At 50.7% G+C, this 26,824-nt stretch overlaps 1 protein-coding gene across 1 annotated transcript; it reads left to right on the top strand.

Annotated features, from left to right (window-relative positions):
* The first annotated feature begins 104 nt into the window (after positions 1-104).
* On the top strand, positions 105-26,415 carry ETF1 (eukaryotic translation termination factor 1). Its single transcript, XM_083871689.1, has 10 exons — positions 105-238; positions 14,290-14,465; positions 15,214-15,353; positions 18,581-18,719; positions 19,605-19,795; positions 20,285-20,414; positions 20,755-20,910; positions 21,479-21,543; positions 22,937-23,084; positions 24,390-26,415. The coding sequence occupies exons 1-10, from the start codon at positions 153-155 to the stop codon at positions 24,470-24,472; spliced, it is 1,314 nt and encodes a 437-aa protein (XP_083727815.1). The 5' UTR covers positions 105-152; the 3' UTR covers positions 24,473-26,415.
* The last annotated feature ends 409 nt before the right edge of the window (positions 26,416-26,824 follow it).

Below are 26,824 nucleotides of genomic sequence, written 5' to 3'. Positions count from 1 at the left end.
GAGCGGCGGGGCCCGACCGGCACCGGCACCGCCCGGGACACACCCGGCCCCAGCGCCCCGCTCCGCGCCGCCCGCCCGCCCCGCGCCGCCGCGCCCGCCGCAGCGCCTGCCGCCGCGGGAGGAGGAGGAGGAGGAGGAGGAGGAGGGAGAAGATGGCGGACGATCCCAGCGCTGCCGACCGCAACGTGGAAATCTGGAAGATCAAGAAGCTCATCAAGAGCCTGGAGGCGGCCCGCGGGTGAGCGCCGGGTCCGCGGGGCCGCCGCCCCAGAGCGCCAGGTGTCCCGGCTGGAGCAGGGCCGCGGCCGGGCGCTGTCTGGGCCCGCCCGGCGCGGGGGGACGGGAGGCGCAGCCCTGGCCCGGCCGCCCCTGCCCGGGCCCTTTTGTGCGGCCGCGTGGGGCCCGGCGGCCGCTCGGGGCCGAGGGTCGGCAGGGAGGGCGGGCCGGGGTCGGGCGGGTAGGGCCGTGCGGAGCGCGGAGAGGAAGCGTGACCGCGCTTCCCGCACGGGAAAAGGGCCGCGGCTTCCTGGGGCTCCGCTGGCCCCGGCGCGGCCCCGCAGCTGCTCTCGGCCTCGGGCGGGGCGGTTCCCCTGGCCCCGTCGGGGGTGGCACAGGTGCGTGTCCCTCGTGCCCGCCCCGCTCCCTGCTCGTCCGGCCGCCCCGTGCCAGCTGGCACCGGGAAAAGGCGGATTCCAGGCGGAGGAGACGCTCCTCTGTCCCTCGTGCAGCCTTGGGCTTCTCCCACGGGACCGGCTGGGGCGGGGAAGGCGGCGGGGTAAGGGCGGGGAGGCAGGGGCTGAAGCAGCACTTACTCTGTTTTCCTTACTGATAGTTATTTGATCTTTCTCACCCGTTCCCCTCCCAGCGAAGGTGCTCAGCTCCATTTCCCTGAAAGCAAGTTCTTCCACAGTTTGGACAGTGGGAAGTTTAAAATCTCTTATCCCGCTTTAATCCTCGCACTTTATTTTTTTCTGCCCCCTCCAGAATGTCTGTTCCTGCAAGCCTGCCCCATGCCAGAGGTGCCTGTTTGAGAAGGCAGCTTCGCAGTAGCTGGTTACATTGGTTGGGAACCCTTCTGGGCCTGTGGAATTGTGAGACCTCAAGGTTCTGGGGCTGGTAAAATGGCAAAGAAAATGTGTCTCCGCAGACAACCTGATAAAATAAAAATGAAGGGTCACTCCTTAGCCACCCTTGCGGCTCAAATTTCACAGGCTCACCTGAACAGGTGTTGCTGTAGCTGGGGCAGCACTGGCATGGTTCTGTGCCCCCCTAAAACCTGGGACCAGCTGGCATAGGCTGAGCTACTGTCTTGCCATGTCCTTAGTGCTGGTGCTTATTCTGTGGAGTGGAGTCATTCAGCTGAACACTAACCCAGGCAGGAGGGGAACCCAAGCCACAGGTCTCCCTGAATATATTTTACTCTGATTTGTGATGCAACTGTGGAGGGATGGTGAGTGGGAGAAGGGAGTGGGGAGCCTGGGCTGCCCTTCCTATGGCACAGTGGACTTTGACTGCCCCAGCTGATCACTGGGCTGTGCCTGTGCATGGTGTGTGCTCACAGGGGTCCCAGGAAGCAGAAAGGGCTTGGGAAGGTCCAGGCATTTGCTGGAACATGTGACAGAGCTTTGTGCAAGAGCACTGAGGGACTCTGAGTGGGTTTTGGAAATGTAGAGTTGGAGTTTGGTCTCTCCCTGGTTTGAACTGTTCCCAGCTCAATGTCAGCTCTTGCGTTGTTTGGGATAGATGAGTGTTGCAGAGAAGGTTCCAGCAGGTATTGGAGGGCTCCTGGGAGGCCAAAGGGCAGGTGTCTCTTGTGGGTATCAGCTTCCTGGGGCCACAGCCCAGGTGTCTGCCCTGTCTTCCCTCTTCCAGTGGTCCCTGGAGGAGCTCTGCTGTGCAGCAGAGATGCCACAGGCACAGTGGGATCCGTGTAGGGGGTTTAGCCATGCCCCCTGAGTCCAGCACCTCTCCTGGGTGTGGAGATACTGCTGTCCCTTAATTTAATCTGTGCCAGCTGCTAAACCAGCTCCTGAGGAAGTGGTGCTGGTGCCAGCAAGTCTTCTCTGAACAAGATGATGCTGGTTCAGTGTCTTCCAGGGAGTCCTAGCCAAAATTATCGTGGTTTGGGTCCAGTAAGGAGAAAAGGTGTGTTGCAACAACCTCAGCCCCCAGCAGGTTCAGGCTCCCTGGCACAGGAGATGTGAGGCAGTGGAACAGGCTTTTCCAGCCTTTGGAAGAGTCACTTCCTCTTCCTGTGGAGTAGGAAGACCTGTTCTGGGGTGGGTTAGGGGGCAGAGCCTTCCAGCAGGGTGATGTGGAGGGCCAGGGCCTTGCTGGCGTCCCCACCTTCCCTTACTCATATGCTCCATTAGTGACCCAGCAGCAGTGTCCCAGTTTCATGTGCCGGCTGTTCTGCAGGGGATCAAAGGGACGGGAAATGGAGGAAACTGGCGTTAGACATTGCCTTGGCATGTTGTTGTTGGGGCACCTCTGCTCTTATCCAGCTCTTCTGGTAAAATCTCAGTGGAGTCTGCAGGGTGTTAACAAAAGTCAAGTGAGCAGGAGAGCAAGGAATTGCTTTTATGGGATTGAGGAGGAAAAGGGCAGTGCTTGGTCAGAGCACCCAGGGGAAAGATTAAAACCTCAGCTTTCCCAGAAGCTGATCAGCTGGAGGCCAACAGGAGTAGGTTTGCCTCTCAAGCCTGGAGGTAACATCCTACCAGGAATGCCCTGTGTTATTTTCCCAGCTGTGCTGAGGAAAACTGGCTTTCTCACTGATCTCTATAGAAAGAATCTGTCAATTCAAAACAATGAAAAATATTTTTTTCCCTAAAATAATTTTTATCCTAACCCTGACCCTACCTCAAACCCCTGTCTCTGCTGACAGGGACTAGAAGGAGATTTTATTTATGACTTGCTTCCTAAACCAGACGTCATCTCCTTCCACATCTCCAAAGTTGAGTTGCAAATTGTGTGATCCTGTACAGAGTGGCTGAGTTGGTGTTTGTGATTTGGTGAGGTGGAGGAGGGTAGCTGGGCTCTGCACAGTGTGAGGTGTGAGGAAGAGCAGAGGGGCCAGTCCGGCACTGCAGGCAATTAACCTTTGTGGCCAGAAGAAGATGGGAGTAGAAGGCTGCTGCTGAACCAGTTGTGGTCCTGTCAGAAGTTTAACCTTGTCATTCATCTCTGAGAGCTTGGAGCACTCAGACTTTCAACAGACATCTCTGCTTCTCCCCTACTGAGGGATTTGTTCTGCTTTCAGTCTGCAGTTCAGTTTTGTAGAACAGATTTGGGTAAACACTGGGCACCCCAAAAGTTGCAGCTGTGTCTTTCTCTGTGAAGCTGCAGCAGAGCAAGTAGAAGCAGCATTAGCCAGTGTTTTCCTTTATGTTCTCTCTCCGGGCTTTTCTGCTGTTGCTTCATGCAGTTTTCCAATGTCAGTGCTAAACTGACAATCTCTCTTTGTTCCTTTGGTCTCTGCAGTTCTGAATAGTTAGCTGGGCTATGGGCAGGGCTTTCTGCTAATCTAAGCTGTAAATGCTTGGCAAAATCAAGTGTCAGCAACAACGAGCAGTCTCTTTTCTGGGAGAGAACCTGAGATGTCACACTGGAATCATGTTTAGAAACTTCTCTACATCTTAGAAATGCTTTCTTCTGCAAACATCTCTGCTTGGAAATGGTACTGACACCTCCCTGGCCAGATGGGCTTCCAGACCCCGGGTGAGAGTGCAGCTAGTGCAGAGTATGGAGCTCCCTTACAATGGGAAAACCTTCAGGAGCCTGCTCTCTGGAGACATCTCCCCTGTCCTGAGCTTGCTCTCTTAGGAGCAGGAGCCCTCATCGGTTATTTTACTGAAACAGGAAAAGAGGAGGTGAAGATCAAGGTGTCTCTGAAGGCACTGACTGCAAACACATCTGAGGCTGGTGTGTGGAAGAACATTTTTCCAAATTATGTGCTGTGGAAGGTGGGTCATACAGGGCAAATGCAGGAATGAAGTCTGAACAAGTAACATATTCTGGTTGTAACTGGAAGAAGTGTTTCAGAGCTGGAGGAGGGAGAAATGGCAAGAGAAGGAGATGTCTTGGTGTCTCCAGAGCCTAGTGAAGAAAGCAAAGTGTTGCAGTTCCTTCCTGGGTTTGGATTCTGCCGTGTTGAGACTTTCATCTCCCTATGGGAGAAACAGAAAGTAAGAGAAATAAAATCACCACGAAGGACAGAAGCCTGAAAATATTTGAGGATTCCTGCAAAGAGAGACATAGTTCTGCTTGAATTCCTGGAAAATGAAACATGGTTCTGCTTAAGGGTGGACAAGCTCATCTGTTGCTCAGACAGAAAAGATTTGCCCAGCATCATTTGCAGATGAGTTCTCTTGCAGTTTGTCTAGAGTCTTGCTGGTCTTGATGGAAAAGCCCAGCCTTGGAATTAGCCACAAGCTGCTGCTGTTTCCCAGCCCTGTGGAACAGGAACAGGCTGTGCTTCTTCACACCTTGTTCTGGGATGTGCTAGGATGGTGCTGCTCTGGGAGCTGGCAGCTTGGCAGGGCTGAGATGTGCTTGGACAGCCTGCTGGTTCTGGGGGGATAATATGGTCTTGACCTGTTCCACGGTGAGGATGATGGCCTTTCCAGAAGTGGCCTGAGAGCCCACCTGGCTGTGAGTTAACACCACTGTGGATAGAGCAATGGTAGCTCCACTGCTGGGGGACAGTCAGGAGATGACTGGGGTCAGTGACAGGTATGTCCTGTCCAGCTTTGCCTTGTTCCCAGCTTCTTTTGAACTGAGCCCTGGGAAACTGTGGTGCTGGGGTTCTCTGGTGCTGCTTCAGAGAGCTGTATTTCCCTCCTGAATTAGGCAGAGCTCCTGCAGCACTCTCCTCTGGGTGGATTGTTCTGCTGGTGGTGCTGAAAGTGGAATTGTGCTGGGATAACTGTGGGACATTATAGCCAAGTTACGTTCAACGTGGATTCTGCTCCATACAAGACACAGCACAGCAGATTTAGGGCGTGCTCTTGCTTCAGCATGACACCACCACCACACCCAGGCAGGTACCAGAGCAGCTCTCTTGGTTCAAGCGAGTGTCACCAGGAGGAGCATTTGGTGAGATCTGTCAGGACTGGCTGGTGTCTGCCTGCACTGCCAGAGATGTGTCAGTCCAGAGGCTCCCTCCCCTGCTCCCAGCCTGCCAGCAGATATTTTCCTGCCTTCTTTATCAGGATCTGTTTGTTGTTGTGGCTGTGCCTCGGATCTGAGCTCTGGGTCAGGTTAACTGTTGATACAGGAACTGTTTCTGCAGCTTGCACCTCAGGTTAACTGTTGATACAGGAACTGTTTCTGCAGCTTGCACCTTAGGATGGGGGGGTAGGATGGAGGCCTTGCCCCAGGCCTGGTTGAGCTGGTCCATCTGGGAAGGACAGAGCCGTGCCAAGGTGGTAATTTCCAACTCGTGCTGTGGTATTTGGGTTGCAGTGCTGTTGTGCTAGTGCCTGTCATGGGGTAGCCTCAAGGATCTCTGTGAGCTGGTGTCTGCAGTGGAACTCTCTTGCAGAAAAGTCCTGCTCCAGCTGGAATTGAGCTGGACTGTCACACTGTGGGAAATGTGAGATGTGAATGGGACAGGGGCTGGAGGAGGAGAGTCCGCAGGAATTGAGCTTTACTGACAGTGAGTTTCCTGCTTTGACTTGGTGATCTGCCATTAGTGTGGAGTGTTTAGGGCAGAGTTTGTGATTTGAGTTCTAACCCAGGGCAGATTGCTTCCTCTGAGTTGTGCTTTCTCACCCTGCCTATGGCAGGGGGAGTTCCTAAAGGAGGTCATGTTCCTGTGAGAGGCAAAGGCTATAGTGTTAATACTGCCTTTTGCTTCTGGTGGTGTGGGGAGAGGGAGGAGACATTTGCAGAGAGGCTGGGATAGAAAGTCCAGCACAGATGGGAGAGCTAAGGGCACTGTGGCAGGGAACCATGTGGGATGTACAGCAGCTGCTTCCACACCATTTCCCTGCTCTGTTGGACCTCTTCAGGCTGCCAGTGTCCACAATGCTGGGGTAGAAGCTGTCAGAACTGAGCAGTGTGTCTCCTGTTTCAGTGGTGCTGAGAGTGAGTGGTCTGAGAAAGCTGGGCCAGGTGGAAAGACAGCTGGAGCCAGGGGTAATGTCCAGAGGATTGCTGACATCCTGCTGGTTGCCTCAGTTTAATGGTTGTAAAACATTTCCTAGGCTCTCACCTGCCTGCTGTAAGTGTTCTTTTTGAATTACAGCAACAATTAAGAAATGCTATTTGGAGAGTGCTCACTAACAAGTGGCTGAGGAGGACCTGAGCTGGAAAAGTGGCTCCAGATCAGAACTCCAGCAAGTGTCTGGTTGTTCAGCAGCCTGGTACCTCTTTTACAACTGTGTGAATCATTAGTGAGCAGTGTGATTCATGCACAGATCATCATTCACATCGAGCTAATGAATGAGCCCCTGAGGAATGACGTGGTAGGAGATGGGAATGAACACCTCAAAAGAGGACAGACTTTTTTTTTGGCTCTGTGGAACTGGATTTCTTTTCCCCCCTGTTAGCCACCTTTTCCCATGTAGCTCTGGGGCATTAGCATCTTAATAAGCAAATCTGGATTTATTTCAGTCCCTCAGTGTACATCTTGTACCCAAATGGCTCATTAGCATAATGCAACAAGTCTTTTAAACTTGGAGCATTAATAATTGGAGAAGGAGGAGGGAGAGCAGGGGAGCTGTGGCAAGACTGAGCCTCCCAGTGAGTCACAAATGTCTGAAGTACAGAAATGGCTGTCCCATTTCCCAGTAATTGGGCATCCAGGCTTTCTGCATGAGGTCAGATGCAGCCAATAAGGCCTATTCAAAACATGCCTATGCAATTATGTTTTGTGGTGTGTTGCTTTTGATCCAAGGACTTCGGAGAGGCATTGATTCACCTTCTCTGTGGAGTGTGCAGGATGCACTTGTGCTGATTCAGTGCTTGGGATGAAGTTGGGATCTGCTCCTGGAGCTGCACATCTGATTTGGAATGGGGGTGTTGGTGGTGGCCTGAGCATCAGTATCAGAGCTGGCTGCAGTTTGGGGACGGAGCTGCTGGTGTGTCCTTCTGGGCAGGTGGTGTGTGGTGGCCCAGGGGCCAAGGGCTCGCTGTCACCTGCTACCTCTGCAGCCCTCAGACACATGAGAGCTGCCAAACTGTGCTGTGTGGAGGAGTAAAAGTCCGTGACTTGATTCTTGTCTCACCTCCTTTGTGTCCTGGGAGTGAGGGAGGCTGAGCCCAGGAGACATCTCCTGGCAGACGGCGGGTGGCTGCTCACAGGGAAGCACTGCCTCGCCTGACCCTTGCTCAGGCGGCCCCAGCCAGACTCGCCTCTGCTCCTTTGCTGAGCAGCCATTTGCTGCCTCCCTGTGGGAAGCTTTCCCTGGCTGCTGGAGTTACGGGTGCACTGAGGGTATGGGGCTCACTTGTGTTTTCCAGGGTGGGTTCTGGCTAGGTGCTTCTCTCCCTGGCTGGCACTCGGAGCTTGGTTGGCATCTGGAGGCCTTTCCTCTCTGAGAAGGACAGTGGGCGAGGGTAGGAGGGCAGGATACCTTTCCAGGACAGTCTGAGTGTCTGCTTCAAGCTGGTTCTGGTTACATTAAGTGCTTTTTCTATCCAGTCATTAGAGGAGAATGATGTACAAGATTCCTGTCATGGGCTTTGGAGCAGGACTGCAGAAGAAGAGCCTGGCATTGTATGAGCCATGGTTGAATAGCTGCATGGTCTCATGCTGTGCAGTTAAGTGGTTTTCCTTTGTCTAGGGGAGAGGTGGCATTCAAAGACTGATGGAGGAATTCAGTGTCTGGAGTGTTTCTTCAATTCAGGGGAGGGGGGGGCTCGATTTCTCCAATTCATGCTTATGAAAAGGATTCCCGAAGAATGAATTACTTGGTCTCCTGACTCTGCAAATACTCTCCTCATGCCCACCCTGCCCCATCTTGTCCTTTTCCTCTGCTTCTGAGGTGTCACTGGATTCAGAGAGGTGAACTCTGCCTTACTTTAGCTTGGGAATTGGTCTCTTTCATACCTTCAAACCCTTCTTTGGATGACTTGGAAGCCTTTGAGGAATAACTTGATGTCACCGCTTAGGAGATGATCCAGAGTTCTGCTGCATGCTGGGGTGAAATGCAGGAAGGATGCCTCTGGGGGATTGTGAGGTTCCTGATGAAATTGTGCTGTACAAAGTTCTGGCTTTTGGCTCAGCTCCGCATTAAACCTCAGAGGAGCTGTGGTGGGTCCCACTCAGCTCCCCAGTGTTGTGTGCTCTGGCTGGATGTCTGTGCAGTGCTTGTGTCCTGCTGCAGCTGTGCTCAGAGCCCATGGGCTGAGCAGGGAGGGGGTGTGCTTCTGGTGGGGGCATCACAAAACCCTGGTGCCTGTAAGCAGCAGTTAGGGTGAGGCGTGTTGGCTGGGTTTATTGCAGAGCAACTGGTGTTCTCACAGGCTGTGCAGTCTTTGGCTTCCAGATGATGTGGGCTCTGAAGCACTGAGGGATCCTGGACTCTTGCTTTTTCCTAGCAGGTTTTCCAGGAAAAGTTGTGCAGCTCTTGCATCTGCTGTTGTCTTTCTCAGTTTGGCATCTCAAATGGACTTGAGCCACTTTCTGTTTGATGAAGGCTTTTTCTTATTAAAAGACATGAGGTCTTTAAAGGGCACAGCTGTGACCTGTTTGTTCCACAGCCATAATTCATAAGTTGCAAGAGCGTGTGTAGAACTTCCCTCTGGCAAGGTCAGTGCTCTTGTACACAGGGCAGGGATGAGTTGGGAGTGTCTAATGGCCTAGGTGTTGTGAGGGAAACCAAACCAGCAATTTTGTACTTGCCTGTACCAGAGGACGCTTCCTTTTTGTGGCGCTCCATTCAACATCCCTGCTCAGGTACAGCATCAAAACCCTCAAGTATTCTTTCCTCACATCAATAATTTTGTGGGCTGTGCCCTGAACTTAGTCCCTCTCTGAAGTACCATGTTCCTGCAGCACTGTGGATGTTGGTTCAGGAGCAGCTTTTGGCGCCTCTGAGATGTGCCTGGTTCTGGGGTTCTGCCTTGGATTACAGAGCTATTGCTGACATCTGCCTTGCAGCTGGCTATGCATGGAACTGCTTTAGCCATTACATAGCTTGGGTAGCCCTGGCTGTCCAGGCATCTTGGGCTCCTTAGGATATGTTGTGCCTGCCCAGTAATGCACAGTCCTGGATGGAGAGCAGCAGAGGTTATCTGGGGAGGATAATGTGGCTGGGAGCAGTGTGTGGCAACAGTTGTTTCATAGAAAGCTTCATGGCTATGGAATGTGGTTGGGATCAGATTGTCTATCTGGGAGCTGTTGACTCTCTGCTCCTGCCAGTCTCTGACAGTCACACACTGGCCTGGTGCTGCCCTTGGTTCCTGGGGAAATCAGGATGCTCATGAAGGATGCCCTGTAAAAACAAGCCCATTTTGAGTCCTAAGGAATGACTGCCCTCCTTTGCCTCTGTATCCCACATTCCACAGTGTGCTGTTAGTGTGAAATGTTTCACTGTGGAACAGCTACAGCTCAGCTGCTGTTTGTCAGGTCTCCTCTGATAGCACAGGGCAGGCTAGTCTCTGCTATTTATATATAGCAGGCTGTGAAATTAATGCTCTCCCATGCCAGCTCATAGCCCAGATTGCAGGAGACAAGTTGACTGACTGCTTCTCCTCAGATTGCTGGTGGTTGTCTACCAGGTGGAAGGGAGTTGTAGTAGCTGCTGCTGGTGTGGAGTGTGGCAATGCAGGACCCATTTCAGTGGCACAGCTGTATAAGGTAGTAGGAGCCTTTTGGAAAACCACTACATCACTGTCTAATACCAGCTAAAAGCTGAAGGTTTAAAGCTGTGCTCAGCGGTTCCTTCTGATGGCAGGAGAGTGGGAACGTGGTGACAAAGCCCTGCAGGTGGAGGTGGCCACCCGGAGCAGGAGGCTCCTCTGGCAGCTGTCACGGAAAGCAGCCACGGAGTGCAGCCCATCCCACATGGGTGCAGTGCGTGCTCTGTGTTTTTGGCTCCTGCTCTGGTGCCTCCCTGGTGCTGGAGGACTTCCGAGGGCCCCGCTTCTAGTACTGAGCATGGCGTGGGCTGGGTGCAGGGACCCAGCAGGTGCCGGCGTCCTCCGGGCCATCCGTGCTCCTGGAAGGGACCCAGCAGTTCTCCTAGCCTGCACACACAGCATGAGGAGGGCTCTTGGGTGATCCCTCCTTCCCTTGCAGGGAAAGGAGCTGCTTGGGTGCCACAGAAGCTGCTTACAGGAGGAGTGGCACGGCTCTTCCCTGCAGTTTCCTGGGAGTGGGTTAGTGGTGATTTAGTGCTGCTCACACTGCCAGTGGCTCTGATCACTTGTCAGCAGTTGCTCTGAGGTCTCTCTGTGTCTGGGGAAACTGTTTGGTGTCACAGTTGTCTGAAATTCCAACTGTAGTAACGTTGGAGTTTTAATAATAGAAAGGCTGTCCTGTCCACAAACCTTGATTTTCTGAAGAACTTGCTGTCTCCAGAGAGCAAAATGTGCTTATTTTTGCTTCCCCTCTTCCCTCAGCAGCTCTCTAGCACACTGTGGGAGAAAGCTAGAGCTCATCTGCTGTGGTGTGGCAAAGTTGGAGCTTTGATCCTCATTCTCTCTCATACAGATACCTAATGCTGCTCCTGGCAGGTGTTGATAAATCTGAGCTAATTGCCTGTTCCTGGCACAGCTGGCACTGTGAGCAATACCAGCAGTGCAGGCCTTCTGCCTCTCTAGAGCTGGCACTGAACTGCCCCTTTGGTTCTTTGTAGTGTGTGGGCTGGTGCCCCTTGTGCTCCTGATTATTTCCTCTGTGCCAGTCCCCTGAGCAGTGGCACCCATGGTGCTGTCTTGTGGGCCAGGATGCTGCTTCCCTCCAGAGCAAACATCCTGGAGCATCCTGGCCTTGGATGTCACTGGCAGCTCTTTGGTCAGAAAAGGGACAGCAGCTGGCTGGAGCCCTGCAAGCCCCTGGCTCAGCTTGGTCTGAAAGCATCAGCTCCCAGATGCTCTGGTGGAACTTGGGTGTGCTGAACCAGGGGAAACCTCAGCACTGCTGTGAAATCAGGATATAGTCTGGGATAGGGTCCATGCTTCCTTCAGGAGGGCTGTGGTTGATGCAGGGCAGAGCCAGCTCCTGGCACATTTGACCCCGAGCTGCCAGTGTGAGCAGTGCCTCTGATCTCAATAGATCACTTGGTTGTGCCCCATAGCAGGTGTGTGGTGCAGCCGTGCCCCCTTTTGGTAGGCCTTAGCATGGTTATGGGGAAATTATGTACCTCATTCCCAGGTAAGTGTACTCTGGAGCCCTCAGCTCTGGAGGGGACAGGGCAAGATTTGCAGAAATACCTTTTATCTTGTTGAGGCTACAAAGACCCAGAGGAGACTTAGAAATTACCTTACTCTGCAGAATAGCCTATTTTTTTCTCAGTGTTTCTGAACAGCATCTTTCTTAGAAGCTCTTTGCTGCATTTAGTCTCCTTGGGGTGAGTTCAGCAGATGCCACACAGGGGTTTTTAGACCCTGCCATGCTGCATTAGGGTCACATACATGTACAAGCTTGCTTTGAAAGAGGAAAGCTGCTCTTCCATGGTCGGATAATGAGGTGTTGGCAGCGTATGAGGGAGTTCTGCAGCCACCCTGAGTGCTGGTCCCCATCTGCTTCAGCCTTTGGTTGGTCAGTTGTTTAGTGACTCCTTGGGGGTGCCTGGGGACATGGTGACAAGCTATCTGGCTCCTTGTGCTCGAGGCTTCCAGCAGCCTGGAAGGTTGCTTCTGTGGCAAGCTGCATGCCACATGTTTCGCTGGATTCTGCAGGAATTGGTTAGAACCTGAAATAACTCTGGCTGTGTAAATAGTGGTGAAGCATGCCAAACCCAAGAAGTGCACTTGATGTTGGTAGTGGAAGGTGCTTTTGGATACAGATCCAGACTGGAATTTGCTGAAGGATTGTCCCAGGCACAGTACTGTGCTGTGTTGAACTAGTTGGAGATTTAAATGAGGGGGAGTGCATCCTCCGAGACCCTTTTCATTTGTTTATTTGCAGTAATAAAATCACCCGGGCTTGTGAAGGCCACGGTGTTACCTGGGGTGGGGTGTTCCTAAGGAGCAGTGCTGTGACCCTGCCCTGATGGATGAGGTGCTGTGTGTGGGATAAATAACTCCCAGTTCAGTGGCCCCAGTAGGATCCAGTGGGTGCTCAGTGCTGGCACCAGTGTTTGTGGGGCAGTGGAACACAGCACAAGGCCAGGGGCTGGCATCTGAGGGGTGACTTGCATTGCAAAACTGAAGGGAGCTTTTCAAATTACTTTTTACGGAGGAATTGCTCTTGGGAGTGCACACCCAGTCTTCCCCCTTGCTGTGCACAAAGCTGGGGAAGCGTCTGGAGAGTCAGGCCTGTGAGGAACAGCTGAGGGAGCTAGGGTGGCTCAGCTTGGAGAAAAGGAGGCTTGAGGGGACTTTCCTGCTCTGCAAATTCTTGTAAGGAGTTTGTATGTGGGGGGATTCTTCCCCTCTGTCTTCAATTCAGGAACAGTTGTATGAAATCTCTTCCTAGCAGGAGAGCCATGGAGTGCCCAAGGGGCATAACAGTCCCGCTCCCACCTGCCACACTGGGATACCCTTAGGGGATGCAGGAAGTTTGTGAAGAGCAGAGCTTTCTAATCTGTGGAAAGTCCTAAGACTTTCTTCTTTTGGAGGAGGACATAACTCAGGAGTGCCACTTTCAGAAAAGTAGGGAAGAGTTACTGTCATTCTGATCAGCCTCTTGCTCAAAGGAGCCTGCTGGGAATGATAGCCATTATCTGTCCCCTGGGGCTGGTGCCATTCACTGGGGTAGATAACTGCTTTAATTGAGTGTGATATGGAGTATTCTTGGCTGAGGTGACCTGGAAGCCTGAGAGCTGCCAGCATGGCTCAGAGCTCCTGGGAATAGCACAGGCCAGTGTGGCTTTGTGACTTTGACTGGTGTGTATGGGGAGCTTGGATATTAAAACCAATTAGTTGTCTTTAAGGTCAGGGACTTATTTGACCTACCAGCCTCCATTTCAAGTTGGCCTGGATTGAGAATCTTTGGGAGAGGGCTGTACAACTTGTGTAAAGAGGCTAATGAAGTGATGCTTTTTAAAATACTTCCCTGCTGCCTCTGTAGCCCAAACACTTCAGCAGGACATTGGTGCATGACGGCCTGAAACAGCAGCGAGCAGGGGCTGGAGTAGCTCCTCCTCTCATAAGAAATGTAAAAGAGCAAAACCCTGGGGTTTGATGTCTGAAAAGCACTTTGTTGGCTCTCTGACTCAGAATCCTGAGAAAAGGCTTTTTCACAGAGCTTAGCTGGTTTGCCCTTGAGAGAGCTGGAGGATATGATGAGGGATTTTATTTTTATGCCATTACTCTAATGAGAAGCATGAGGTTTGGGTTAAATCTGAGACAATGCAGAGGCAGCACTTCAGACATCTGGGATACTTCGGTGGCAAATGGAAGGTACCTGCTGGAAGGCAGATGGGAACTTCCCCAGTTTTCCTTTTGGCTTTGGGTGGATTTGAACCACGAGGCAGCTTTAGGGATTAAGATTTCCGCAGGACCCACCCCAAAGCCCTAGGAAAAATGAATATCAAACTTATTTTCCTTTAATTTAAGCCCGTTCTGTGATTTGTGGAGTCTTATCTCCTGACTCTGTGCCTGGGGTTGGTGCAGTGTGTGCTTAGCACAGTTTAGTTAAAGCAGCTGATGAGCTGCTCTGGGGAGAAAAAAGATAGTAGGAAAGCAAAAAAAAAACTTACTGTGACAAAGGGGTCCTTCCAGTTCAGTTTTTTGTATTCATCTGAGGAAAACAATGTGTTAAGACAGCACTTGGGCTGCTTGGTGCTCCAGCTGTCTGAGAACAAATGGAATGGGCTCTAAGATGTCCTTGAAGTATGTGGCTGCATTGTTTTAAATAATCTCTGCTGGGAGCTGCTTCTATTCCTTCAGCTCACAGTCATTGGTCTGTGCATATGCTCATTCTTCACAGAGTAGTACCCCAGAGTAAACAAGCAGCTTCTGGAGGACTTGCTTGGTAGAAGCTGAGCTGAAGAAGAGCTTATTTTGTTTTGTTTGTTTTCTCTCCCATTGTTGTCCAGCAGAAGGGGAGTTACCCCAATAAGAGTGAAGAAGCATCCTTAGGGGAGGGAGGAGAGAACTGTGTACGTGGAGTATGGTGTGAGGGTGCTTGTTGCTTTGCTGCCTGCTTACATTCCTTTTTTCCCTCCCCAGCAATGGTACCAGCATGATCTCGTTGATCATTCCCCCCAAAGACCAGATCTCACGAGTGGCAAAAATGTTAGCGGACGAGTTTGGCACTGCCTCCAACATAAAGTCAAGAGTGAATCGCCTTTCAGTACTGGGAGCCATTACATCTGTACAGCAAAGACTGAAACTCTATAACAAAGGTAACTTCTAGCTTGTATGGATGCTGGCACACTTCCCTTTCTTGGAAGCAGCCTTAAGTTCCTGCACTATGCAGTTTTCTGCTAATCAAATCTGTTGGCCTGTGCTGCTGTTTTGCACTGATATTCCAGGTATGTTGCCCTTGGATGGCTACTTCAGGGGTGGACTTTGGGACTAGAATAGTAAGGTGGTCCTTGTCTTGAAAGAGTGGGGTCATGATTCTGTTCTTAGTGCTGCCTCTGCTAAACTTGGCCAGACTTGAGAGCTGAATATTCTGCAATAGTTAATTTGCGTTAAAGTAGTGATTTTCTGTCAAGCAGAAACTTCCGTGTGGCTTATGCATGGCACTGAGCAGCTGCCATCAATTTGGGTGGAGCAGACCCAGGCCATCTCACATGAGCCCTGGAAGAGTTCCTTGTAACTGCCTTTGCACTGGCCTATGGCCTTCCCTGGGATGGTCACTCTGCAAATCCCTGTGTGGGGACCAGCAAAGCTTCAGGGGCTGCTCAGCCTTTCTCTGGGTGCTATGAGCTTGTGGGTTTAACAGGCAGGTGCATGTCTGCTACAGGTGCACTAAATGAGTTTGTTTCCCATTGTAGAGACTTGGGAGGGAATGAGGTGGGGAAAATGAAAAGTTTGGGAACTTGAATTTCAACTCTGCTACAAGTCTCAAGGGCTGGCAGTCAGTTTTTGATGGGTATAGCTTGCCACATTCCTTAGTGATCTAAACCTGCATTGTGTCGTTTGTAGTACCTCCAAATGGTCTGGTTGTTTACTGTGGAACAATTGTGACAGAAGAAGGAAAAGAGAAGAAAGTCAACATTGACTTTGAACCTTTCAAACCAATCAATACATCGTTGTACTTGTGTGACAACAAATTCCACACAGAGGTAAGGACTCTCCCATTGCAGGAGCTGAGGTCCAGGCACAGCCTTGCTGTGCTTGAGCCTGGAGAGCAGCAGGAACATGCCCTGGGGAGGCCACTGGATGGCTTGGGACTGGCCAGAGGTGGGGAATGCCTGCTGGAAGGAGCTGAGGGGCTGCCCAGCTCCTCCCAGTGTGAATTTGTGTGACCCACAGACAGGAGCTCCACTCTATACCTAGAGGAAGGGTGGTTTTTTCTTACCCGCAGAAGCCCACAGATGATATTCCAAGTCAGGCTTTAAAATACTGCCAAGATAATATCAGTGTTGCCAGTCTTGCTATCAGATGTGTTAACTGAGAGCCTTGATGGAAAACTGGCATGTGCCTAGTCTGTCTGGGGGGAAGTGGGATTATTTTTATCCAACATCTAATTAAGTTAAATGAATGGTTTGAGACATATTGAAAGAAATGTGGATTACAGCAGTCAGTGTATTGCTTCTGAGGCTGTTTTGGCTCTGGCAGGTGCAGAGGTCTCAATGTTTGCAGTGCCCTTCATGTCCTTGATGTTCCTCATGATAAATGTGAGGCCTGAGACTTAATTGCCTGTTGTCAAACCTGTGTGACGTGGCCTTGGCAAGCCCTCCAGTGATGGAGTTCTGCTTGTTTGCTTGGGTTTGTGGAGATGTGATCCATAAGTGACTTCCAGAGGGCAGGAGTACAGCAGGATAAGGTGTGCTTGTTGCATAGATGAGGTCCATCCCTACTATTCTGTTTCCCCACAGAGAGGGGAGGATGAAATCCCAACATGCCTTTGACCTCCCAGGAATAAAAACCTGTGCACAGGCACAGGTCTGGAGTTCTACTGGGTCCATGAGTCCACAGATGAGTGAAAGCTAGAGGCAAATAAGAGAATTCAGTAGAGAGCCAGGATGCCAAGCCCAGGGAGGTTGGGCAGTAGGAGGGTGCTGGGTTTCCTCCTGCCCTGTAAGGAAATGGATTAATTTGGTCTCTGCAGCTGCTCTCTCAGGCACTGATTCAATACAGAAGTTCCCAGTAGGCTGTTCCCAGGAGCAGCTGCAAATCCACTGGTGCTGGTGTGTGGCACTGCTCACCAGTGTGGCAGTGACCTGAGGGGAATTTGTGGGAATTGCTGCTCCTGGTAATGGGGTCACTGTCAGCCCCTCCCTGCATGGGCTCTGTGCTCTCCCCTGGTTGTGGGGTGTGGGGTTATTTCCCTGGAGATTGCCTGCGCTGCAGAGTCAGCTGGGGCTGGAGCAGCCTGCTGGGGGCTGGGAGCTCTGGCTTTGTCCCCTCTCTCGCTGTTCCCGTGGTTCCCCCAGCTGAGCTGACAGCCAGGGCAGCTGCCTGGGCACCCATAGCTTTCCTGGGAAAGCCAGGGTGTGAAGGAGCAGCAGGAGGAGCTGTAACCTTTGGGCTACAGCTGCTGAGCTGCAGAGAGGAAGCTCAGTCCAGGCTGAAGGAACAGAACAAAGGCAATGGTCCCTTCTTGGTGCGTGACAGGTCAAACAGTGCAGTTGCTGACAGAGCTGATCAGGGAATCACTGATCATTGGTACTGTATGAAAATAAGAGGAAATCAAGAACATCAGAGCTATAGTCATGTGCTGCCTGGCAGGAACATCTGATAAGATTTCTTCTAGATTTTATTGCCTGTGTGAAACTGAAGTAATTCTCCCGGGGGTTTGAGCCCAGATATGTGTCTGAAGGGCAGGATTACAATGACTTACTTTGATACCTTGGCTGGAGCATTCATCCCAGTCACACGTTTTGCTTGGCTCTGTCCCAGTTAAATAGATTGCAGTGTAATATGCCACTTCCTCCTCTCATTCATCCCACTGCTGAGGAATTAATACAGAATATTTACTTTGGCCAGGAGATTCCTTTAAACCTTAGCCTCTGTTTCTTCTAAGCTTCAGAGCTGCAGCCTGGGCTGTCTGGATTTTGGAAAAGGATGACTGATGGGTTTTATCCTTTCAGTTCAGCCCAGTAATCAGGCTGACAGCCCTGCAGGCAGCTCAAGGTCCCGTGCAGTAACCCAGCACCATCACTTTCAGTGTTAAACTGGTGACTTCAAGCAATCTGGAGTTTTGACAAGTTCCCCATCCTACTGATATGATTTTGCCAGCCAGAAAGAGGATGCTGGCTATTGCTTTTTTGGGCCTGTGTAAGTGAGCTGTGTGTGTGTGTGCTGGATGTATCTGCCCACTCAGACAGCCCCTGAGGGAACAGCAGCTGAGAGATTGCCTTGAGAAAGTTTGGGTGCTTGGGCAAAATCAACTCAAAAACCTTGATACTGCACTGTGCTTTGCTTGGGCAACTTAAACGACCTTATGGGAAATATTCAGCTGCCTTTTTAAAGGCAGGAAAATTGAAGGATAGCTTCATTTTACAGCAAATGTTCTGGCTGTCTTTTCCATAGCCAGTTATGCACAGGACAATTATTGCTGCTGTTCCTTGTGCTCTGTAAGGCTGAATTTGCCACAGCCACTGTAGATTTATTTTGTAATTCTGCCTGTGGGACTTGAAGTCAGCAGGTGCAGCAGACCAGTGGTGGTGGTAGGGAGGCTGTATCAGTGCTTTGGAGTACAAAACTGATCTGACAATTAACTGAGCAAGTTCTGCTTTCCTGGGTGGAATGCCAGGAGAATTACTGCTCCAGTTGTGCCAGCCAGAGAGGTGGGGCAGCCTCAGAGAGGTGGGATCCATTTCACTTCACACTCTCTAGAGCCCATCTCCAGGGTTTTGCTGTCACATCTGCCTGTGACCTCAGGTGGGGAACTGGCAAAGCTGGGAAATTGTGATTAAGATTAAACTTGAGTTTCCTTTGTGCTCTTGGCAGTGTTGTATGGGATTATGTATGGAAGGAATTGTTCCCTGTGATGGTGGGAAGGCCCTGGCACAGGGTGCCCAGAGAAGCTGTGGCTGCCCCTGGATCCCAGGAAGTGTCCAAGGCCAGGTTGGCCAGGGCTTGGAGCAACCTGGGACAGTGGAAGGTGTCCCTGCCCATGGCAGGGGGTGGCACTGGATGGGCTTTAAGGTCTCTTCCAACCCAAAAAGTCCTGGAATTCTGTAGTGCTCTGGAATGGTTACAGCTCCTGAATGTGCTGCTTTTCCTCCACTTTGTTAATGAAAAGACAGTCATGACCAGCTGTGAGCTGGGGCTGCTGGGGCTGTGCTGTCCCTGGTGCCCATGTGAGCCAGGCCCTCCCTCACAGCCTCACTCTCTGTTCCAGGCCCTCACGGCGCTGCTCTCTGACGACAGCAAGTTTGGCTTTATTGTAATAGATGGGAGCGGGGCACTCTTTGGAACTCTGCAAGGAAACACACGAGAAGTGCTGCACAAATTCACTGTGGATCTTCCAAAGAAGCACGGTAACACACTTGTCTGCGTGCAGCAGCCTGTCATGGGCTGGCATGTGAGCGTGGAAATGGGGAACTTGGCCTGTGGGGGTTTAGCTCTGCTCAAGCCTGTGCTCCCTTGAAATCTGACAGCAAAGCCTCCAGTCTGAGCCTTCTGTCAGAATTAATGAATCACAGTAATATGCAGTTGATCTTAGAAGTGGCACTTTATATTTCTTGCTGCATTTGACCCTTTACTTGGTTTTGGGACATTTATAACTAAGTATTAGTAGCACAAGTAGTAATCCCACTCAGTGGCGGCATTAAGATTTGATCTGCTGGTGTTGAGTGCACACCACAGTGAGGAGCAGTGGGCTGTGCTCTGCAGGAAGCACAGGGCCTCGTGGAGCAAGGAAAATTCAAGTTCCACTCTGTGGTGCTGTGTTATAACCAGCCACTGATGAGTTCAGCAAATTGTCTGCTTGTTACTCCTGGCCTACTGTCCTTTGTAGAGTGGGATGGGACAAAAGGAAATAAAAACACTGCCCCCAGTGAGGCTGTGCAACAGAGACTGCTGAACTCTGCTCCATCGGTGGCGTTTGAGGCAGCATACAGAGGAGCTTGCTTCTCCTGAAGGTACAGGGAGAAAGAATGTGCTCAGATGTTCGATTTTTACAGTGTTGTGAGTCTTACTAGAAAGAAAAGAAACATTTTTCCTCTGTGGAGAAAAATCTCATGGTGGGGATGAACCCTCTTTACTCTCTGAGTATTCCATGGGAGCCCCTGCCTCAGCTTATGGCAAACTGAATTCAGGAGGCTGCAGCTGCCCTTGGCTTTGATTATTCTGGGCCAGCTGTGTCCTGAGGATACTGCAGGGATGCAGGGGGTCCCTCATGGTTGCCCTATCCCTCCCTGCAGGCAGAGGAGGTCAGTCTGCCCTGCGCTTTGCCCGCCTGCGCATGGAGAAGAGACACAACTACGTGCGCAAGGTGGCCGAGACGGCCGTGCAGCTCTTCATCTCCGGGGACAAGGTCAACGTGGCCGGGCTGGTCCTAGCTGGCTCGGCTGACTTCAAAACTGAACTGAGTCAATCTGACATGTTTGATCAGGTGAGTGGCCTTTTCTGAGCAAACCCACGTCTTAAGTGTCAGTGGTGACCTGGTGGTTGTAGCAGTAGCTCTGATACAAGATGCTCCTCCAGAGGAACGTAACTCTGGTGTCTGAAGAGATTTGATCAAAACTAAAAATGCAATATATCCAAAGAAGTCTCCCATTCCTAATACCTCCCACAAGGAGCTGAGAACTCCTGTTCTTAAAACAGGGCAAATAAGAAATCTGTCCTCCCTGGTTTGGAATTGGTGTTTGCATTTTTTGTGTTCCCAAATCTAAAGCAGAAGCTTTATTGGAATTAAATTCCAGTAAACCTAATCTGTCCCTGTTGCCTGAAAATTGTGGTTCAGTACTGTGCATTCAGAGGTCCCTCTGCCTCAGGTGAAGTGCAGTAATGAGTGCAGTGACTCCCGTGACAGGGTGAAGAGTCTGACAGCCCTACTCTGCAGTGGATTTATGTTTTTGTGTCTCCTCCTTCTCTCGTTCAGCGGTTGCAATCCAAAGTGCTCAAACTAGTTGATATTTCATATGGAGGAGAAAATGGCTTCAATCAAGCAATTGAGTTGTCAACTGAGGTCCTCTCCAATGTGAAATTCATCCAAGAGAAAAAGCTAATAGGTAGGTGATGCACTGCAGCCTCCTCCTGAGCCAGGTGTGTGGCACTGAGTGTGCTGCTCCTGCTCTCGCCCTCCTGGCAGTGCCCTTGTGCTGCTCCAGCCCTGCCGTGCTGGCTGAGACTGGGACTTGCAGTGATTCTTTTTGCCACCTGGATACCTCAAGTGCTGGTATGGGGGGAGGATTTTGTTGGTTTCCTTTTCCCCACCAGACTTCTTGGACCCTCTCTATCCTTCCATCAGAGATCCCCTTAGTTCCAGGCCTTCTGGTGGCATTTGCTTCACACAGTTTGAAGTGTGTGTGCTGTGCTGAGTGCTGATGGCAGGCTCTGTGTGCCCTGCAGGACGATACTTCGATGAGATCAGCCAGGACACGGGGAAGTACTGCTTTGGTGTGGAAGATACACTAAAAGCTTTGGAAATGGGAGCAGTAGAGATCCTGATAGTCTATGAAAACCTGGATATCATGAGATACGTCCTGCACTGCCAAGGCACGGAGGGTATGTGGTGCTCTGGGACACTGGAAGCTCTCACGGTATAACACCTGAGGAGCCTCACTGGGATGGGTTTGGTGGAGGAGCTCCCTCATGACATCTGATCACAGGGGTGTTGTGCAGGTCTGTGTTACTTTGCAGGTCACTTTTCTGCAGCTTCCCAGCCTCTCTGGGGGAAAAGCTGGAACAAGCAAGGTTCCAGTGCCCAGAGGGAATTGCCATGCCGGGGGGGGCCTTGGTGACAGGGCCAGCCTGGAGCTTCCTTCCAGCTTTGTGAGTGTGATACCAGAGAGGGGACTGAGGTGACCTTGTGGCCAGAAATACAATTCCTGTGCCTGCAGACAAACTGGGCCTGCAGCAGGACCTCTCCCTCTCTGTGTTGGCTGTGCAGCTGGTCTCTGCTGCTGTGCCCTGTGGGGTTGCTCACAGAGCTTCAGAGAGGAAGGAAGGCAGTGGCCCATGTCCAGAACCCCTATCTTGTAGTTGCTGACTGTGCTCAGTCTCCTGCTGTCTTTAAAGTGCGTCTTGTAGCCTTACCCAAACTAATATTATCGATTTTTTTCTCCCTTCTCAGAGGAGAAGATCCTGTATTTGACACCAGAGCAAGAGAAGGATAAATCCCACTTCACAGACAAGGAGGTATTTCAGCTTTGGGGCTTCTGGGTTCATTCTCAGTGTGTTGGTGCAGAGCTCTGGACACCTGGGCTTCAGGTTGTCCCAAGCACCTGAGCACAGTGATCTTCTGACACTCAGTGACACTTCAGGGCAGGAACCCTGTGCAACCCCTGGGTTCTACACCTGCTTTTCTCCAATATTCCCTGCTGCCAATGCCAAGGTTGTGTAAATGGGCAGTGGGATCTTTGACCACCACCAAATCATCACCTACAAGGGTTTGGTAGACACCATGCAGGCAGGGCCCCATACCATTGTGTCCTGCTTGTGGGGCATATTTGGTTGTGCAGAACCACTGTGAGGTTTGTTGCTATAGGACATGAAATGAAGGACATGCGGACAGTCAGTTGTCAGGGTAAACAGGAAAGTTTATTTTCCTACCTCGATTTATATAGATTTTGATGACTATGGATTGAACAATAAGGTTCACACCTCTTCAACTACACTGGTCAAACTAGAAGTCCATCAATTGTCCCTCCTCCAGAGAGGAATGTAAACATTACTTTGTTTACATGAAAATCTCTGAGAGGCTCCACTACAAAAATGGCTTCATCAGAAGGCTGAAAAAGATCAGAGCAACAGAGGTCAGGAATTATGACCTGGATCAGGTGCCAAGGGAGTGTCTGCTTTGGGATGTACTTGACATGTGGAACTGTCATTTGCTGCCTGAGTTTCCTGCCTGTGCAGATCAAACAGCCCTCGTGGACCAGGGGTATTACCTTGCAGAATAAACTGGGAAAAAAAGGTGTCCCTTGCCAAAAGGGTAGGGATCTGTCCCACTTGGGTTGTACAGGGAGGCCATTTCCAGCTGTTTTCCCTCCTGGAGGAAGGACTGGCAAACCCTGGTGTCCATGGAGGGTTTGCAGTGTTACCTGCAGTGAGGTGTTCTTATTTCACAATAATCACTGCACTTGCTGCTTAAAAAACGGTGCCTTTTGGCTGTGCTTGAATGGATCAGTGTTCCTGCCTGAGGATAGGGCCTGGTGGATGAGAGGGGTTGGAATCTGTGCAGGGGGGCAGAGCAATTCTGAATGAACAGTGAAACTGAGAATGTAGCATGAGGTTACACAGGAGCAGAAGAATAAAGGCAGTTTTTCTCCTGCTTCTGCACTAAATTTCATATTACAGGCCCAAAACACTGTCAGTGATGGATTTTGTAGCACCAGGAGTTGTTGGTTTCACCTTCCCTTGCCTAGTGCAGTTGTGCCAGGGATGTCCCTATGGAGCATGGGGGCTGCTGTCCCCTGCTAGGGCTGACAAAGCCCTGGAGCCAGTTTTGCAGGGGATTTTCTCAGTGCTGAACTCACAGTGACTGTAACAGGTTTTTATTATTTATTTCTTCCTTCCAATGTCTCCACAGACTGGGCAGGAACATGAACTCATAGAAAGTATGCCCCTCCTGGAGTGGTTTGCAAACAACTACAAGAAATTTGGAGCAACATTGGAAATTGTTACAGACAAATCACAAGAAGGATCCCAATTTGTGAAAGGATTTGGAGGAATTGGAGGTAAACTGCAAGAGGAAAATTAGTTTCTCTTGTTTAGCAATTGGTTTGATAATCTGATGCCAACACAAGATTAATCTTACTCCTGTTAGTCATGAAACCAGTTCAAGAAACAGTTGTGTTCACCAGGGTGGATTCATTCCCTGTCCAGCAGGATGATGGTCCGTGTTGGGTCCTGTCACTTTCTAGCTGTGTTCCTAAATCCCTGTGTCCTCTGGAGGGCTCAGGGATAGGCTGTCCCCCTGTGCAGCTGCTGGAGCTCAGGAGGGCCCCAAGCTGCTTGGCTCTGTCTGCACAGGGGTTTGGTGGCAGCCTGTGCCCTGCCCAGGGGTCTCTCACAACCACCAGCCCTGTTCCTGCAGCACTTGGAGCTGTTGCTCATCTCTCAGAGCCTCCCTGTACTTCGCTCCCTGATCTTCTGCTTCTTTTCAAAAGAAAAGTATTTTTAGTCCATCCTCTGGAGCAGTGAGGCCTCTGAAAGCCAGTCCTGCTCTGGAGCTCACCGAGCATCAGCCACGCCTGGCGGAGGTGCAGGTGGTTCCTGTGCCAGTCTGACACATCCTGAGGAGGTGGAGCCACACCAGTGCCATGCTCCATGTCCTGCCTGGACAGGGATTCCAGGGCAAAGCTTGTGCCACTGGTTGTGCTCAGCTTTGATGGATGTGAACCGGGGAGGAGTGCATTGTAAAGAGGAATGTCTTGGGCCCAGAGAACACTAGTTGGGAGGAGTGAACCATGGATTGTTTGCCTCCATAAAGGTCAGCAGGTTTCCAAGTTTCAGGGTTTGTAATTCTAGGAGTCTCTAATTTCCTGCAAGATCCAGCCTCTTTGCGTGGTGGGAATCTCTTTGCTCTCGTGCCCTGTAGGCTTGAAAGGAAATACCCTTGAAAATCTCCTTCACTTCAGTAAATGATTCCGGGGATACAGGATTTCCAGAACCCTGGGTTGGTGTTTGGGGTGGAAAGAGGAAAACAGCCACTAAATCTTCTTTTACTGCATTGTAAAAGGAGCCGCAGTGGCAGCTGCCCTCTGGATTGTACTGCCAGGCCTCAGTCTGAGCAGTGACAATGGGACTAGTGATGTGCCACTGATGTTTCATGGAGATGCAGCCCTGGAACAGGCTCAGCCTTGTGAATGGGGCAGGTGGGTGCTGCTTCTTTTGGGCAGTAAATGCTCTGTGGCATTTCTCAGAACAGCTGCCTGTCTGTTGCCAGGCTCAGCTGGACATCACTGGGAAGCTCTGGAAGCAGGCTGGGGAGGCTGTGCCTGTGGGAATGCTGGGGAAGCTAAAGGCTGTTTCTTTGGCAGGTATCTTGCGGTACCGGGTGGACTTCCAGGGCATGGAATACCAAGGAGGAGACGATGAATTTTTTGACCTTGATGACTACTAGGTAGTCGAGCTGGGTCCGGCAACACGTGCCTCGCCCCTCCAGCATCCAACCCAAGGAGCAAACTCATGGTGGAAAACACAACAGATCCCTGCCTTAGAATTGGAACATTTCCAGAACTTGATCCACAAGCATTTGGATTTAAGAAAGCAAAACCCTACACTTTGATTTGTCATAGTGTCAGTACAGCAGCAAACTACTAAGTTCCTATATGCCACTTTGGACTAATTTAAAAAGAATCCCAGTTTTTACTTTTACTCAATGGTGAAATTGGTTGCTCTTGTATTTTATGGAAATGATTTTTTTAACCTTCATGATACATTAACTGCTGTAAACCTCTTCCTTCCAAAATTAATAGAAGTAAGATCCTACTGCTTTGTTTCTTTATACTTTGATTGGAGAAATCAATTGCTGCATTTGGCAGCGCCGTGACCCATTTACATGGCATTCTCAGCTTAGCCTGCAGAAGAAATGGAACAAGGTTGGAGCCATAATTCTCCTCAAAAGCTTGAGGAGGCACTGACCTGAGTGCTGGTTCATTACATATGGCTTGCAAATTCTGATGGTTTGGGGAGGGTCACCAGCCAAACGTGCTTTAATCTATTTGCAGAAACACTGCTCTTACAAACTAGGAAATGCACTTCATGGATTGCAATGAAAATGCTGCTGGAGTCTTGGGCTTAATTTGGATTTGAGCAGTGCAGCCTTCAGGAATTTTTTTTTTCAGTCTTGACAAAAATAAACATGAGATTTCAGTGAAGTAAGGTACACTTGGCTTTTTGTTCCTCAGTAAGTTTTTCTTTTTGCTTTAGGACTGCGTAAGTTTTCCTTGATTATGTGAATTTGAGCCCACAGGTCTTTAATTGAAGTGGGTGTTTGACAGGAATATGGAGTCAGTGAAGGCTGAATTACTGCTGGGAGTGTGGAATATTTGGTTCTGATCCGTGGAGCACTGGCACAGCCCTGGGAACACCCAGCTTCCAGTGGAGTCTGTCCTGTGGGGATGTGCCCTTCAGGGGTAAAGGATCACCTCTGGATGACCTCAGATTGCTCAGGCTTTGTGTGTCCTGCCTCTTCCACGGAGCATCCATATATCAGGGAACTTATCCTTGGGGTGTGTCCAGCCTGTTGGTGACTCTGAGGGTCAGGGGCTGTGCAGGTCAAGGGAGCAGTGGCTCCAGAGCAGGTCCTGTCCCAGGCGAGCAGTGGCACAGCTCAGGTCCTGCTCCCTCCCTGGGGGCTCTCCCAGCGTTGCTCCCGGTGCTTCCCTCAGGGGCAGCTCCTGTTCCAGCTGCAAACCTTTGCCTCTTGTCCTGGTTCACTTGAACAGAGGGAGCTTCTCTTCAGATTTCTGCCATGCTGTTGTTTGAGGTCCAAAATTCCTGTCCTTGTGAGCAATACCATTTATCCCCCTGGTCCCTAGCATGGCCGGCGGCTTTGCTGCCATCTTCACATCCAAGCTGGGATCTCTCCCGGGAGGTGGGGCTGGGTCTGCTCAGGGCTGAGCACAGCCCTAGCCCTCAGAGCAGTATGTTCTGGATTTTGCCATTGTAAATGGGTCTAGTGTGACATGACAAGACCACAAAAATTGGATGTAAATTTACATTTTTGAATATACTGCTTGTTGTTTCACATGATACATTAGGGTATGCAGCTCCTTTTTGTAGTTTTTATTTTTACTATTTAAGTTTGGAAATGATGCCAAATTTTTGTATTTCTTTAATCAATGTGTTCTCTTCAGTGATATATATTGCATTATATATTGATGTGTATATCAATATATACTGATATGTATTACACTTACACATGCAAACACACTCAGTGGGGGTGGGAGATCCTAGCCTTCGCATACTATATAGCCTCTGCAGAGAGATCCCAAGCAGTGATATCTTGGTGTTGTGATGTACAGAAATGGAGAAGAGTATTAAACCATATTTAAGAATATAGTACAGACTCCTGGTTTATTTTCTCTAGTCCAGGAAACTCCTGCTTTTTCCTCTCAGTTCACTGCCAGCTTCAGGGCTGGAGGATGGAGGCAGATCTTTCACAGCTTGGTTTGTGTTTCTGGATCTTTTTCCCTGTGCTGGCCCTGCTGAGGCCCCTGAGGGCTGTGTCCTGTTCTCGCCCCTCACTGCAGTGAGGACACTGAGGCACTGGAGTATGTCCAGGGAAGGGAACAGAGCTGGGGAAGGGGCTGGAGCCCCAGGAGAGGCTTAAGGAGCTGGGAAAGGGCTCAGCCTGGAGAAAAGGAGGCTCAGGGGCGACCTTGTGGCTCTGCACAACCCTGACAGGAGGGGATAGCCGGGGGTGTTGGGCTCTGCTCCCAGGGAACAGGGACAGGAGGAGAGGGAACAG

This window comes from Zosterops lateralis, assembly GCF_965231275.1.
Source record: "Zosterops lateralis genome assembly, chromosome: 14".
NCBI classification, from domain to species: Eukaryota; Metazoa; Chordata; class Aves; order Passeriformes; family Zosteropidae; genus Zosterops; species Zosterops lateralis.
Note: the sequence above shows the minus strand (reverse complement) of the source record. Positions and strands in the feature narration are given on the sequence as shown.

Excerpts from the sequence above, each read along its gene's own strand:
- ETF1 (XM_083871689.1), top strand. The coding sequence starts at position 153 with ATGGCGGACGATCCCAGCGCTGCCGACCGCAACGTGGAAATCTGGAAG. Across the intron at positions 239-14,289 it reads AGCCTGGAGGCGGCCCGCGG|CAATGGTACCAGCATGATCT; the intron begins GTGAGCGCCGGG and ends TTCCCTCCCCAG. Across the intron at positions 15,354-18,580 it reads ACAACAAATTCCACACAGAG|GCCCTCACGGCGCTGCTCTC; the intron begins GTAAGGACTCTC and ends TCTCTGTTCCAG.